This window comes from Engystomops pustulosus, chromosome 3 (assembly GCF_040894005.1).
Source record: "Engystomops pustulosus chromosome 3, aEngPut4.maternal, whole genome shotgun sequence".
NCBI lineage: Eukaryota > Metazoa > Chordata > Amphibia > Anura > Leptodactylidae > Engystomops > Engystomops pustulosus.
This window is the reverse complement of record NC_092413.1, coordinates 94322533-94339581: the sequence shown is the minus strand read 5'-3', so window position 1 is coordinate 94339581 and position 17049 is coordinate 94322533. Positions and strand designations below refer to the sequence as shown.

Here is a 17049-nt window from a genome sequence, read left to right as displayed (position 1 = left end):
TTTTATTTTTACACATAAAAAGCTATGTGACGGCTCGTTTTTTGCGTAACAAATTGCACTTCATAGTGATCACATTGAATATTCCATGCCATGTACTGGGAAGCGGGAAAAAAATTCCAAATGCAGTGAAAATGGTGAAAAAACGCATTTGTGTCGTATTCTTGTGGGCTTGGATATTACGGCTTTCACTTCACGACACAAATGACGCATCTAATTTATTCTTTGGGTCAGTACGATTACAGGGATACCAAATTTGTATAGGTTTTATAATGTTTTCATACATTTACAAAAATTAAAACCTCACGAACAAAATTTTTTTTTTATTTTGCCGTCTTCTTGTGCTTATAACTTTTCCATACTTCGTTGTATGGAGTTGAGGGTGGTGTCATCTTTTGCGACTTTTGATGATGTTTTCAATTATATTATTTTTAGGACTGTACGACCTTTTGATCACTTTTTATAGAATTTTAAATTTTTTTTTAAATGGCAAAAAAGTGCTAGTTTTGACTTTGGACGCGATTTTCCGTTACGGGGTTAAATGCAGTGAAAAACCGTTATTATATTTAAATAGATCAGGCGATAGACGCGGCGATACCTAATGTGTTTATGATTTTTACTGTTTATTTATATTTATAGCAGTTCTAGGGAAAGGGGGGTGATTTGAATTTTTAGGTTTTTTTATTATAATTTTTTTTTTTTTACTTTTTTTTTTTTTTATTATTTTTACTATTTTTCAGACTCCCTAGATTTCACTTTAACCCTAGGTTGTCTGATCGATCCTACCATATACTGCCATACTACAGTATGGCAGTATATGGGGATTTTACTCCTCATACATTACAATGTGCTGATAGCACATTGTAATGAATGGGTTAACCCGAAGTAGCTTCGGGTCTTCGTGAGACCCGAAGCTACCATGACGATGGATCGCCGGTCCACGATGACGTCACGGGGAGCAGCGATCCTCGGAAAGATGGCGGCGCCCATGCGATCAGCAAGAAAACACCCGCGATCGGTGCCGCAATATGCAGCAGAGACTTACCGGCTATGGAGAGGGCTCGGCTCGCGAGCCCTCTCTATGCATCGGAACACGACCGCCGCCGTGAATACACGGCGGGCGTTCGCGAACCGGTTAAAATTGTGTCGCAAGAGAGAGCATACACTGGGAAGAAGAAGGTGAACTCTGTCGGACCTGAGCAGGGAAGCAACGCATGTAGGATATCGGGAGCACGATCTTAGTGAATCACAGCGCAGTGCATTCTCGTCGGACAATGCACTTTCAGGAACTCCGAGGGACCAGGTAAGAAAATCCGCCCCACTGTGTGTATTTGGGTGTGTACTTGATGGTCAGACCAACCTTAAATTTAGTTTAATTAAACAATGAAAAGTGAATATATTGTACACAGGGTGTGAACAATAAATGTGGTAGTGTGGTATCTCTCAAAATTACATGCTACAGAATTGAGTTCAGAGCCATTTTTCATGCTACAGTGCATCTAAAATAAAGAATTAAAATAAAAATTATTAATTAAATATGTACATGTACTGTGCTTGTACTGTGCATGTAATCTCCTTATATTTGTTATCCTTGGATTCTTTCCTTCTAAAATCAACTTTTTAAATAATGCTAATTAAGGACTCTGGGGTGTTATCAAAGCCCCTTTGTGCTGCAACTTTACAGGGTGTTGGCCGTTTCTCCCTCCCCACACTGTGACAGGATAGGGCCTAACTTGCTGATTGATGGGGGTCTCAGTAATGAGACCCCCAAAGATCACGCAAATGAGGGGTCCGATGGGGTCCCAGGTACCTCAGTCGGAACCCTCAGTCGTTCCATTACTCTCCGGGAGCGACGAGGGGTCCAACTGAGGTACTTGGGACCCCACCGGACCCCTCCTTCTCGTGATCACTAAGACCCTCACCGATCAGTAAGTTGAACCTATCCTGTGTACATGAATTGATAGGACTATTCACACTGTGTTTGAGAGTGAAACATAATAACCTGATTAGCATTTGTTTCAACTTCTGGTACCTCATAAACTTTGTAAACATGTCATGACACCTTCAAACAATTCCATCAAAATCTGCCCTACACAAGTTTTACAGCACTCCTTCCCTTCTGTGCCCCGCCATGTGCCGGTTTCCATACTTGGGAGCAACTGCACTAAAACTTCTCAGATGCATTTTCTCATTCTGCATGTATAAATTTTAGGGCTTAGAAAAGCAATACCTGTAAAAGAGCTTCCAAGATGCTTTCTTGAATAGTTTGAGGAATATGGTTTTTACAATGGGGGTGATATGTGAGGGTTTTATAATTAATAAGACTTTCAAAGCCCAATAGAAATAATTGGACCCTAATATAATTGATTCTGAAATTTCCTTGGAAATTAAAAAAACTGCCATTCAATTTGGAAACCTTATTACTTCTTATTAATAAAATAAAAGAATATTGAAAAACAATGCTATCACAAAGCAGACATGTGGCAATTGTGGTAGTTGAAAAGATTTACTTTTAAAAATAGCAAATCTTTGCCAAATTTTCCCTGAATAAATGCAAAAGGTATCAATCAAAATGTACAACTACCATGAATTACAATGTGTTTTGAAAAAAATCTGAAAATTACTTCTTTAAGCTAAAGCATTCTGAAGTTATTACTGCATAAACTGACACACGGCACGGTGGCTGAGTGGGTAGCACTTCTGCCTTGCAGCACTGGGGTCCTGGGTTGAATCCCACCCAGGTCAACATCTGCAAAGAGTTTGTATGTCCTCTCCGTGTTTACGTGGCTTTCCTCCGGTTTCCTCCCACATTCCAAAACATACTGTTAGGTTGTTTAGATTGTGAGCCCCATGGGGACAGGGACCATTTTGACATGCTTTGTGCAGCGCTGCGTTATCTGTGTGCGCTATATAAATAAAGAATTATTATTATTATTACACACACACTGCAGATTGCAGAAAATAGGGCTTGGTTCTTAAGGTAGAAATAAACCTGGTCTTTAAGGGGTTAAAAAATGATCAACCACCAATTGTAAAAGCTTTGTATGGTAAACTTTTTCATTTATTGTGTGCTGCTTCTTGCCCTGCACTGTGTCAGAGTACCTCATATTTTTCCACCAATGAATAGAGGGTTTACACATTAGAGTTTCAATATTTGCAGATGATACTAAGCTATGTTAAGTAAGTTATACAAGTATAACATTGCAGGGGGATTTGTGGAAGCTGGTGGAATGGTCGGAGAAATGGTTGATGAGGTTTAATGTAGATAAATGTAAGGTTATGCACTTGGGCCATGGAAACAATTATGTTCTAAACTGTCAAGTACTTGGTAAAACTTCAGCAGATAAAGACTTGTGGGTATTGGTGGACATAATTTTAGTGACCATAATTAACATAATTTTAGTGACCAGAGCCAAGCAACTGCTAATAAAGCAAACACAATGATGGGATGTATCAAGAGGGGCAAAGATTTCCATGATAAGGACATAGGGGGAGAGTGATGAGAAGTGTCTTAGGTAAAAGTGTTCTATGTGCCCATGGAAAACAATTTAGTTTTACAACCAGCTGTGGGAAAATATGAGCTATGATTGGTTGCCATGGGCAACTAGTACAGTTCTGCCCTCATACATTTTTTTTTAGAAATCTCCCCCACTGGTCAGACCACACATGGAATATTGTGTAAAGTTTTGGGCAACTGTATATAAAAAGGACAAAGTTGAAGTGGAAAGGTTTCAGAAGAGAGCAACCAAGATTATTAGGGTAATGGGCTGACTACAATGATAAATTACTAAACTTGAGGTTGTTCAGCTTAGAAAAAAGACAACTAAGGGAAACTGAGGGGAATACTATGTACAAATGCCTAAATGGGTAGTACAAAGTGATCTTGCCAAAGATCTTTTTATACCTGGGCCTGTGACCAGGACAAGGGGAAATCCTCTATGCAAAGACTGGACAATGAAAAACCTTCCTAAACTAAATCCTTCACTTTGCAAAATGTGCTTATCTAAAAAAAAGTCTCCCCTCTACTGTCTCTTCCTCTAACACTGGGGGTATGGTGGGCATAGGGCAAGGTAAGGTGCTGCGCTGTGCTACAGATAGGAAGTGGACAGTGGGAGACAGCAGTAGAAAGCTGATCTTGCATTCTGGTCTCCAGGCTTCACTGCAATACTGCAGCTGTTGAGTTGGGATCAGGGGGCAGAACAAATAGGGCTATGACTTGGAGGTGGGATGAGCTTGGTGAGTGTGGGACACTGTGCGACATATCAAGGACAATCTCCGAACTGCCCGGGATGGCGGGACAGATGTGAAAAACTGAGACTGTTCTGCCAAATCTAGGACAGTTGGTAGATATGGGCATGGAGACGAAAGGAGGAGTGGTTTCTTGGTTCCTCAGGCAATCGGAAATATGCGTTTTGTGATGGTCTTAGGCAACTCCTGTAAAATGGCCGTTAGACCCCCAGGTTGAGAACCGCTGCAATAGAGCAATACAATACAATAATATAATTATAATTATATAGTTCAATGACTAAGATATGTTAAAGGGAATGTACATCCTACTAAACTCTTTCACAACAGGAAAAAAATTGAGACCACAAAAATTTTAGAGAAAACTGGACGTAAGGCTAAAAAAGCACAATACTTCTTTTTCCATTTTCATTCCACCGTGTAAGAATGTTAAGCTTTTAAAAATATGATTAGTTGCTTTGTGCACCACATGATATTCCTTAGAAACTCGTTGCATTAAGCATACAATTATCTCATACTAACCAGTTAATGTAAGAAATGTCAATGAGATGAGAAGATTCATGCCCCAGTTCATGCTACTTGTTATTGCAAAGGCCCGACCTTTTATCCCAGCTGGAAAGATTTCACTTTGCACTAGCCAAGCCACTGGAACATAGAAATGTGTGAATGTTCACTCACTGACATTCATGAAAATTATGAAAAGCAAAGAAAACATAATGTACACATACAGTAAATAGACCAAGCAAATACACAAATAAATAGAGAAAAGCAGAGCACCCACCACAATATGTTCTATATGATACTTTAAAGCTAACGTAAAGGTCAGCATTATTTCATGGCTACATTGTTCCTCACGTTGGGGCACATTTACTTACCCCGTCCCTGGAGGTCACAGATCCGACTCCACACTGGGGATTGTGCACCCGATATCATGAATGAGTGGCTTCCCCGCTCAGGTCCGACAGAGTTCACCATCTTTTTACTGGTGCATCTAAGTGCTAGGGCTTGTGACACAATTTGAATGTTAAATCCCGTGCTCAGTCCAAATCAGACAGATCGTCCGATGGCACAGCCTCTAAATTGTGTCATATGGAAGCCAGTGCAGCTGCGCCAAAGAAGGATTGAGTGCGCAGACACTTCTTAAATACCTGTGCAAGCCGTGTAATCCCCCCCAAAAAGGTGCACAATCTGACAAAAGTGAGCAGCGGGACCCTTAGTAAATGAGCCCCATTGTTATGATACATAATGTCAATCTTATTATTACATAGCTAATGAAATCAGTTGAAATATGTTAATATTTCACGATTGAGATGGCAGTCTGTGTATACTTATATGGGCAGCAAAAACTATAATACTATTTTAGTTACATAGGAGTAGAAAAGCATACTTACTTGGTCCTAAACCTATGGAAAATGCTGCTACATAAGAAAGAAGGCTGGCCAGATATAACCATTTCATAAATATTGGAACATCTGGCTGCGTAATATCCGGTCCTTCATACAAATTTGAAGAGCTCAGTGTAGTCAAATATCCCAATTTTGTCCAATTTCTTGAATCATTCAGTAAAGATGTTGAAGTGGAAGATAATTGGTGGAACTCTGTCCAAAGAGACTCATTATTTTTGGCTATTGTCAGTGGTTGATAAGGAAATGGGTCCTCCAGTGAATGGTTTAGCTTAGGACTAGCTTTACAAATACTTTTAAAATTTGCATCAATGTTAAGAGTTATTATCCCCATTGTCACCAATGACACAGCCATGACAGATGACCCGATGCAAAGAAAAGTCTTACTTCCTACACGGTCAACAAATAATGTTGCTGGAATTGTGCTGATCACTTTAACAACTCCAATTCCTGTAGAGGCAAGGCTAGCAGCTTCATTGCTTTCATAGCCAACTGACTTAAGCACCGTAGAGGCATAAAATAATATATTGGGTTGGCCAGTAATTTGCACAAAGAAACTTAGTGCTAAACCTATTAACAAACGAGCTCTCATATTGTCCCGGGAACAAAATAAGTCCCAAAAGTTATATTGGTATTCAGCTTTAATAGAAGACCTGATGGTTGTAAGTTCTTCATTGGTTTGAGAAGTGGCTCTCAGCTTTTGGAGAACTTCTCCTGCAGTTTCATCTTTTCCCTTCATGATCAGAAAACGAGGGCTTGGTGGTAGAAAATACATAGCGATGGCTTGTAAAGCAGCTAAAGGAATAATGAGTCCAAACATGTACTGCCAACCATTGGCAACAGTGGCGAACACATAGTTAAAAATATAGGCCAGTAGAATGCCCACAACAATCATTAGTTCATTTAAAGACACCAGCATTCCTCTCTTGTGATGAGGAGCAATTTCTGCAATATAGACACAGGTCGCAATGGCAGATAAGGATATTGAAATGCCAATGACAATACGACCTGCGATCAGGCATTCATAGGATGCAATGGCGATCAATAATAGATTGGCACAAACAAGTAAACATGATGCAACTATGATTGTGAGTCTCCTTCCATAGTGATCTATAAGAAATCCTCCAACAAGAGAGGCAAAAAGGGCTCCAATGAGTAGTGCGCTCACTACTATTTCCTGCTGCTGGCATGTTAGTTCTAATAAGGTGTGAAGCTGAAGAAGAGCTCCCGATATAATTCCCAATTCATACCCAACAAGAAGTCCACTTATTGCCGCTATTACTGATGACAGTATGATAAAAAATCCACAACCTAAAAGAGAAAAAACAAAAATTAGTATATAAAGTGATGTCAATTGTAATTATTTCATTTTCAAATATGCCATTTGAAAAATCATATTGTTATTCAACTGTTCTAATGTATTTTGTATTTTAAATCCTAACTATTTCCAGGTCCTCTTGCTGTTAGTGAATGGAAATTTACTTGTATATCGGCAAAGATTAGAAATTTGTCCTGTCCGTGTCCCGCTCAAAAAACTGCTGGGGCTTCAAAATGTATCAGTTTATTCATTTGTTTGTTAACCATTGTCAACTGTAGCTCTTTAGACTTATATTGTGCAAACATTTGCTAGAAGTTTACTAAACCTTTGCACGGTTCTGCCACATATAAAGGACATCTATCATCAAAATTAAGCACAATAATCCAGGGACACTTAGTTATAGATCCAGGCACTGTGACTGTGGTAATCTACTTTGTTAACCTATATTTGTTATCCATGCCCTCCTTACTTCTAAAATTAATGTTTACATTTATGCTAATAAACCAGAAATCTATCAGAGCCCCTCCAAGCTGTATCCCCCTCCAACTGTGTGATGAAAGGTCCTCTGCCACGAGATTACAGCAAAGGAGGGAAGTGCTGAAAGTGCAGAGGAGGGTGTTTGGGGGTGGAAGGCAGAATAATAGCCAGTGAAGCTTCAGCATGGAGGATTTTTGTTATAGCCCTCCTGGCTCATTAGCATCATTTTAAAAGTTGATTTTAGAATTGATCTATTAGTAAGTGTCCCTGGCTTGATTTTGATGGCAGATTTCCATTAAAGTGTAACCACCATTTCTCATGATTTTTGATATTGTGTGGGGGAAAGTGTTGTGAACATTTTTCTAATCTACTTCATTAAGAAATGTTGTAACGAAGCAGGCTGCAATGTGCCCCTAAGTTACAATATTACTACTACGTTGCAATTGCAAATCTGTCTACAGGATTGAAGACTGGTCCCTCTCTCCTCTTTTGTTTGTTACACAGCTGTGAGTGTTAATCCTTTGTACACTCTCCCTGGCTGTAGTATGTTGTGAGCACTATAGTTAAGCATCAAGCTGTAAGTAAAGGGCTTAATCTGACCATCTCAGATACATAGGTATATTAGTTGTGAGATTAAGTAGCCTTTAAAGATACAGACTGTAGAGACTGGAATAAGCATCTCTATAGGAGGAAGTAGCTTTTAAAAAATGAGCAGATTTTGATAATGAAATAAATTAGAAAAATGTTCACGAAATCCTCCCACACATAATATAAAATCTAAAATGACATTTACACTTTAAAGCATACACAACATGTTTTGAGGCAAAGATTTTCAATATTTTATTGTTTAGCTGATATTTATTGCCACATTTTGGAAAAATGGGTTGGATATACGAGAGCTATGCCCCCATGCATTTACTGTTATTTTTACCTCTTGATAATTGTCACGCATCTGACAGCAGGGCCTGCCCCTTATTATATTTAAAATGGTGCAGGTAAAATAATTTTTACATCTGTGTCTATGTCATCCTCTGTTTGTAGAGTAAGGCTGAGAATGCACTGATAGTGTCAGTTTATTTACGGTAATTCTGCTTTTTCCCAGTCTGAACACTGTATTAATTCTACAAACTTGATTGATTTGCACCACACCCATCCCTCTCATGCAGACTCTGCTATGGTTCATTTATAGTTCGTTTGCTGTGATTGACTGAATCTTTCTCCACTCCCAGAGAGCCGGGAGAATGGGAGAGCAAGGTGACGTCACGCCTCTTGTGTGACGTCACCTCCCTCTTCCACTGAGGGAGAGGGAGGTGCATGAACCTGCATAATTAGCAGCCCGGAGTACCGGATATCTACGCTCCATGCTGCTAATTATAACTTTCTTTTCTAGGTGATCTGGCGTGTAAAGACCAGGGATCAAGATGAAGAGGAGCGCAGGTATTTCTAGGTTTCCTTTTGTTTTTAAAGTGTTTGATTTCCTTAAATACATCTGCCATATACATACATTTCCTTAACCGTACGTTGTTAAAAAAAAATTACCCTTGCGAAGATAATTTCACATAAATGTACCCCTGTTGTCCCTTAGAAACAAGATTGTTGTCCTGGATATGACCACTGCCGCTGGAGTGATTGCATGAAGAAACAAATAGTTTTTGCATATGAAATGGCGAGGAGCTACTGTATGTCTCACAGATGTCCTGTGGTAATGAATGCAGAATCCAGGTGGTCAGGCAGAGCTCAAAGCCCTACAGTAGCTATCAGACTGTGGGGTGGTAGTATCCAAGGACAGATGGATAGTTAATGGATAACATGAATACATTTACGGGAAAAATATCTTCACACAGGTAAATCTTTTTAATAACATGAAATATAAGAAATGTATATATGGCAGATGAATTAAATTAAATGTGAATGCTTAGATGACACTACCCCTTTAACTATTCATTCTGGTGCTGCATATCCTTCTTATATTCAGGTTGAGGTAAAAAGTGTATTTACTTTGCCTAAGTTCCAACTCACCAGTGTCAAAAGCTAGAATTATGCACCTGACTGCCATCTGTACTATTTTTTGACAATGTAAATATGGTCTGGTGATAGTGAATAGGGGTGTTTGCTTTACATATAAAAATCCATCAACAGATTTAAACATGTATACATGCTTGCCTTGTTGCAGCAATTGGAGCAGTACTGCAGTACTAGCAATTGGAACAACCTATTGCTCCATTTGTGTGGGGGAATGGGATCCTCATTCTTGTTAACAATAGGAGCTTGTCAGAGATGACAAAAATCATAGCATTAGGATGATATTTTTCTATCCAGACACAAGTCACTGCGGGGCACATTTACTATGGACCTTGTGCAAGACTTCTGTCGGACTTTGCACATTCTACTTGCACGTGTATCTAAGAACTGTCGCACTACATTTGTGTTGCACGCGACCCTTTTGTGTCACACCTGCACTATTCTTCATGTGACACAAATTTGGTCACTGAAAGGGGTGTGCCGGTGCACAGTCAGAAAATGCACCACATTTATCATGACAGAAATGTGTCGCACAACCCAATGTTAAAGATGCAGCAAAAATAAGTTGGTGCACTCTGTCGGAGCACTGCAGGGGGCGTAAAATCCATTACGAACGTGCGTCACAAATCATGAATTTGGCAAACTGCCTTATAACAACCTTTACAGAGCCTACCCAAGATAAATATCTTTTGGTCTGGAAAAAAAAATCCATTTTATGACTAGCTTATCACTGCTGATATGTAGCATTTATTATGGGAAGCTGTCTTGTCTACCTTCCTATGTAGTTCCTGCAGAAGATAAGTGATATCAGGTGTTTTGCTGACTGCTAATAGATATTGGGGCATATTTACTAAAAGTGCTATTTACGTGTATAATGCTGCGTGCAGTGATTCACTAAGATTGTGCGCCAGAAATCCTGAATCGGTCGCTTCCCCGCAATGGCCGACAGAGTTCACCATCTTTTTGTGGTGCACCTTTGTTATACTTCAATCATATATTTTAACCCCTTATCACCGACACTAGTTTTCAGCTCAATGACCAGACTCTATTTTTCAAATCTGACAAGTCTCACAATAATTGGTTATAACTTCGGAACGCTTTAACATATCCCGGTGATTTTGAGAATGTTTTCTCGTGATACATTGTACTTCATGTTAGTTATAAAATTTAAGTGATAAGTTTTGCATTTCGTTCTGAAAAAAAGTGAAAATTTGGCAAAAGTTTGTAAAAATTCTTCATTTTCCAAGTTTGAAATGTTCTGGTTTCCAGACAAGACGTAAAACTACCCAAAAAGTTTGATAATTAACATTTACAGAATATCTGCTTTATGTTGGGATGATATTTTATGCTTCCGGTCATTTTTCTAGGATGTTATGAGGTGCAGAACTTTAGGTGCCATTTTTCTTATTTTCATGAAAATTGCCAAAACTCACATTTTGAGGGACAACTCAGCTTCCAAGTGACTTTGAGAGGCCTAAATAATAGTAAAACCCCATAAATTACCTCACTATAGAAACTTCACCCCTCAACGTATGTAAAACAACTTCTATTAAGTCTATTAACCCTTTAAGTGTTTTACATGGGTTAAAAAATATGGACCTGCGATTTAGAAACTATTGAATTTTTTTGGAAAATACATTCATTTAGGCCAAAACTGAAATTTTCAGAATAAATTAAATGATGAAACGCACTGCAACGCTTGATGCCCAATTCCTCCCGAGTGTACTGATACCCCATATGTGGTGGTAAACTGCTTTACGGGCGCACGGCCGAGTATAGAATGAATGGAGGCGCCATTCACAGCAGATTTGTATTGTCACATTGTACAACCTATACATTTTTATTTTTTTTGGTAATACAAACATATGAGGGCTTATTTTTTATGGGATGAGATACAATGTATAGATAATTTATTTTGGGAGTCTAAAGCTTATTCTTGAGATTTTATTAACTATTTCAAGGGGGACACAAACAAAATCATCAATTTTTATTTTGGATTGTTAGCATTTTTTTCCCCCGCTCACCGTAATGTAAAAATTATATTTTATCTTTATTCTCTGGTTCACTACGATTGCGGTGATACCTCATTTATATAGTTTTTCTTATTTTTGCTTAATTTTCATGAGCAAAACCAATATTGGAGAAAATCGCATTGTTTTTACTATTGACAACTTTTCAGGGCCATAACTTCTGTATTTTTCTGTTGTCAGATCTGGTTGAGGGCTTATTTTTTGCGAAAAGAGTTGTTCTTTTCAGTCGTATCATATTAGGGAACGTAACTTTTTTTGATCACTTTTTAGAACATTTTTTGTGATGGTGTTTGATGAAAAATTGTATATTATGGGAAGTTTTCAGAGTTTTTTTTTTACGTAGTTCACCGAGCGGGTTCAATATTGATTTAGATTTATTGTACAGATTAATACGGACGCGGTGATACCAAATATGTATGTTTTTGTGTTTTATTTACTGTATATGCATTTTATGTGTTACTGGGGAGATTATGGGACTTTTATTTTATTTATTTATTTAATTATATTATAAAAAGTTTTAATTTTTTTTTTTTTACTTTTTTACATTTTCTACTTCTTGGCTTGAATAAGCGATCATCTGATCGCTTATTCAAGCCTTTAACTGAGCATGCTGAGCATGCTCAGTTACTTACAGCCGGGTCCTGCCAGGAAGGCACGACCCGGCGAGAAGAGGAGCTGGAAGCCCCGGGTCACTCGTCGGGACCCAGGGCAGCGGCAGGAGGGATCGGATCCCCCGGTAAGCACACCGGGGGGGTCCGATCCACGGGGGACACACTTGCACGCTGCGGTCATGCTTGACCGCGGCGTGTAAGGGGTTAAACACCCGGGATCGGAGTTTTTCCGATCCCGGGTGTTAGTGCCGGGTCTGGGCTGTGATATCACAGCCCGACACCGGCACTATACTGACCCGATGTCCCGAAATCTTCTTCTGACGCGGCACCATAGCAAGGCGTCGCGTCAGAAGAAGTACCCTTAATGACCGCCGTAGAATCCCGATAGGGCGGTCATTAAGGGGTTAAATATTCATTAAAGATTCCTAAACATAAATCAATTTGAATGTATTTGAACCTTAAGTCTATTGGATACAAAAGGACACATTTACTAATACTGTTTAACAGCAACATTGTCTTAAACTTTTTAAAATGTAATGAATGTGTAACATCCGTGTCAAGATCCCCCTCTGTCCGCAGATGGCGGATTAGGTGGCATTTTTTTTGTTTGTGTTTGCTGTGTGTGAACTGCTGTGTTTCATTTGATTGAGCCACACCCAGGTCTCTGGAGCTTAGCACTGTGCAGCAAAGGCCGCGGTCACACGTACCGCTCAGCGTCCGTTCATAACGCGATCCCTAGCGCACAGGGGGTGGTCCTCGGCCCGAGCGCACAGGCGTTTCTAGAGAAACGCTTGCGATCGGCTTATCAATCCCATGCGTTTCCCTGGAAAGGCATGTGCGTTCGGGCCGAGGACCGCCCCCCTGTGCGCTAGCGTCGCGTTATGAACGGACGCTGAGCGGTACTTGTGACCGCGGCCAAAGGCTTACTAGTCTGATAGACAGTTTATGCAATCTGCTGCTGGAGGAATGTCCAGCAACTCCTTTATATACCTGCCCAGTCCCATCACACCTTGCTGGTTATATTGCTATAGCTCAGCTTTGAGACTTTCCTGGGCTATTGCTGTTTTATTGCTTATTTTGGTTTATTGATCTTGACTTTTGTACCTTCAACTATCCGTCTTGGACACTGTTTCTATACTGTATATGCTATCTCTGTTGTGACCGGACCCCTAACCTCTCTTTTTATTATTTGTTTGTATGTCTTGTTTTGTGCCTGCACTGTGGCTTAGGGAGTTACTGTCCTCGTGGTTGTCCTGTATCACCTAGGATACTGAAAGCAAGTAGGCAGGTCACAGTTTTGGGGGGACTCAGTTTCGGGCTCGTGCTCTTGTCTGTCCTTCTTGTGCCCTAGTGTCCTTTTACTTTTTCCATAGATTTCACCCACAAGCCAAATACAGGCGGTCCCCTCTACTTAAGAACACCCGACTTACAAAAGACCCCTAGTTACAAATGGACTAGATGTTGGTAATTTACTGTACTTTATCCTCCGGCTACGATAAATACCTATAACAGTTAATACAGGTGTCTGCAATGAAGCTTTATTGTAAATCCTGGTTCTTGTGACAATCCAACATTTTTAAAATCCAATTGTCACAGACACCAAAAAATATTTGGCTGGGGTTACAATTATAAAATATACAGTTCCGACTTACATACAAATTCAACTTAAGAACAAATATGCAGAACTTATTTTGTATGTAACCCAGGGACTGCCTGTACCTCTAACTTTTTGTGAGTAGTATACTTGCATAAGTACCATTTCACAGTTTCACACTGACCAGTAAAGCAACCACCAGCATATGTCTGGCTGAACATGCTTATGGCACCACATGGTATCAAGTGATTTCCTTATATATTAGAACTTGTCACTCCTCTGATTTCTGATGCCGCTGGTTTCTCACTGTTCATAAAATGTTTTACAAGCAGTGAGAAATAGGAAACATTTTACCTAATCAACACTAGTGTCCCCAGATAATAAAAGTCCTTGGAAATCTGTTCACAGAGGTAAACCTTACAATATACTTGCATAATGTTTATGTTTGAATAGATGCAAAGTGTAAAAGGGCAGAAAAAATCTAAATAGCCTGAATAAAACTGCCGGCACTGTGAGAATGAAAATGTCAAGCTGACACCATTCATCCTGGAACTGTAAGCCTTTTACTAAAATATGTAACAGAGCCAAAAACATAAGGGTAAAAGCTTATAACTTAGTTTTTATGTAAATTATATGTTATATTGTTGTGCTATCATATACTTTACATATGTAAAATGGAGATAACTTATATTTCCATATTTCCTTAGTATATTGTTGTGCTATCATATACTTTACATATGTAAAATGGAGATAACTTATATTTCCATATTTCCTTAGTATAAAGTTTTCAATAGCTCAACATATTCCCTGGCTGTCTGCTGTAAAATCCAATATTCTCTACTGATCCTGCGGAGCTCCATGCATGCTGTTGGGAGAACCAATATGACTGAGACTGGTTGGCTAAACACTGCAGATATCATCTCAGTCTCATCCAATACATCTATCTAATATATAAAGCTGTGTATGTATGTATGTCTGTACCATCGCGTTTACAATCACCAAATTTTGCACAGTTGTTGCCTGTGACTCAGGGAACATCTTAGACCAGGGTTTGAGGCAACATTTTTACCCAGTGCTTTCCAAAACCGACTTATTAACTACCATTTACAGAAGCCATTGTCTGCTGCTGCTGTGGCAGTTGGAAGCTGAGCCGTGATTTGTTGCTGTTTTGCCACAGGTCACTAATATGTAACAAAGGAATTTCCCCTTCCAGGAGGGAATGGGGAGGGATATTTATGGACCCCGTTAATGTGTGTTCCGTGGTGGCTGGATATTTACAAATTCAATTTAAACTTCCAAAAGTCGCACGGCCAGCGACCAATAGTACCCTTTAGCCACCAGGGTTGGGTAATAAAACTCAACTTTTATTGAATATAGTTTAAGACTTTATAAATAACGAAACCTCATTTAAAAGTTTGCAGACAGGCAATAGAGAGAAGGGTTGGTGGGGTGGAATACTATTCAGGCGCTTCATTGGACTAAGATGAAAATATCTAATCTACCCGGAGGGAGAGTGATCAGCTTCTCACTCAGGGATGATGGACAACACTGTAAAGTATTCCTAAGAGCTATTTAGTCGATTTCTGTATAGCTCAAGGTAATGTGTATATCACTATGAGGTATTCCTAGAAGCTACCTGGTCTATTCCTATATAGTTGATTGTCCCATTAGAGGCATAGTAATTACTCTAGTTGGCCCTCACTAGATTGTATATTACTAGATTGCCCTATCCTCTATATTTGCTGCTGCTGAATTAAAACTTAAACGTGCCGCTCAACCAAGCCCACCCGACATGTTTCACCGAACTGGCGTCATCAGGGGTTTGGGGCTGACTGCTACGCGGGCGGCGTGCAGTGCGGGCTTTTATAACTACCGATTAATGGCTCATCAGGTCGCGCCACTCAACCGGAATGGCGCTGACCTATGGGTGTAGTTATTAGAAATTAGAAAAAATGTGATTCAATGCTCCGTTCCAAGCTAGGGGATAGGCTAATGAGCCCCAGTATTCCGTATCTCAGACCGGTTGTTGATCGGAAGATATCCAATCAGTGGCCGTGGAGTCGGTCGCTCCCCTTTCTCCTCACGCTACGTCAGCCTCTGTGTCAGCGAATCGCCACTTACCCATTGCGCCTGCGCAGAGGAGATTCCAAGGTATACGAGTGGAGAAGATTTGGCGCATGCGCGCCCCATTGCGCATGCGCAATGGAAATTCCGAAGGGTATGGATGGAAAAGATTTGGCGCATGCGCGCCCCAAGTTCGATGTGTAGGTAAGTATCTCATGATATGGAATAAGGGGAGGGAAAAATACATCCTACCCTCGGAGGTGCCATATATAGAGGCAAGTTCCATCACGCATGCGCCCCCTTCCCTCCCCTTATTCCATATCATGAGATACTTATAACTACACCCATAGGTCAGCGCCATTCCGGTTGAGTGGCGCGACCTGATGAGCCATTAATCGGTAGTTATAAAAGCCCGCACTGCACGCCGCCCGCGTAGCAGTCAGCCCCAAACCCCTGATGACGCCAGTTCGGCGAAACATGTCGGGTGGGCTTGGTTGAGCGGCACGTTTAAGTTTTAATTCAGCAGCAGCAAATATAGAGGATAGGGCAATCTAGTAATATACAATCTAGTGAGGGCCAACTAGAGTAATTACTATGCCTCTAATGGGACAATCAACTATATAGGAATAGACCAGGTAGCTTCTAGGAATACCTCATAGTGATATACACATTACCTTGAGCTATACAGAAATCGACTAAATAGCTCTTAGGAATACTTTACAGTGTTGTCCATCATCCCTGAGTGAGAAGCTGATCACTCTCCCTCCGGGTAGATTAGATATTTTCATCTTAGTCCAATGAAGCGCCTGAATAGTATTCCACCCCACCAACCCTTCTCTCTATTGCCTGTCTGCAAACTTTTAAATGAGGTTTCGTTATTTATAAAGTCACTAATATGAGCTCTGAGCTGTGATTATTTACTATAGGCAATGAGTAGAAGACAACCTATGTGCGAGGTAAGATGGATAGGGATACAGAGATAAGGGGAGATTATCAGAAATGTCTGAGGTAAAACTGTTGCAGTTGCCCATGGAAACCAATCAGAGATGAGCTGTAATTTTATAAACAGCTGTGCAAAAAGGAAACTTGAACTATGAGACTGCCGGCCACACGGACAGTCACTGAAAGAGACTGCCGGCCACACGGACAGTCACTGAAAGAGACTGCCGGCCACACGGACAGTCACTAAAAGGGACTGCCGGCCGCACGGAAAGTCACTCAAAGAGACCTCTGGCCACACAGACAATCACTCAAAGAGACTGCTGGCCACATAGACAGTCACTCAAAG

The 17049-nt window shown here is 40.2% G+C and overlaps 1 protein-coding gene across 3 annotated transcripts in view; it reads right to left on the bottom strand.

The window, feature by feature from the left end:
• The window catches only part of SLC2A12 (solute carrier family 2 member 12), a 46238-nt gene that overhangs the window by 12011 nt on the left and 17178 nt on the right, over positions 1-17049 (bottom strand). For 2 of the 3 annotated variants that reach the window (XM_072141492.1, XM_072141490.1), the window contains exons 2-3: positions 5634-6956; positions 4765-4887 (exon numbers count right to left, since the gene is read on the bottom strand). In XM_072141492.1, the coding sequence (XP_071997593.1) occupies positions 4765-4887; positions 5634-6956 (1446 nt within the window). The remainder of the gene's footprint in view (positions 1-4764; positions 4888-5633; positions 6957-17049) is intronic. The other variant, XM_072141491.1, reaches the window with a different exon arrangement.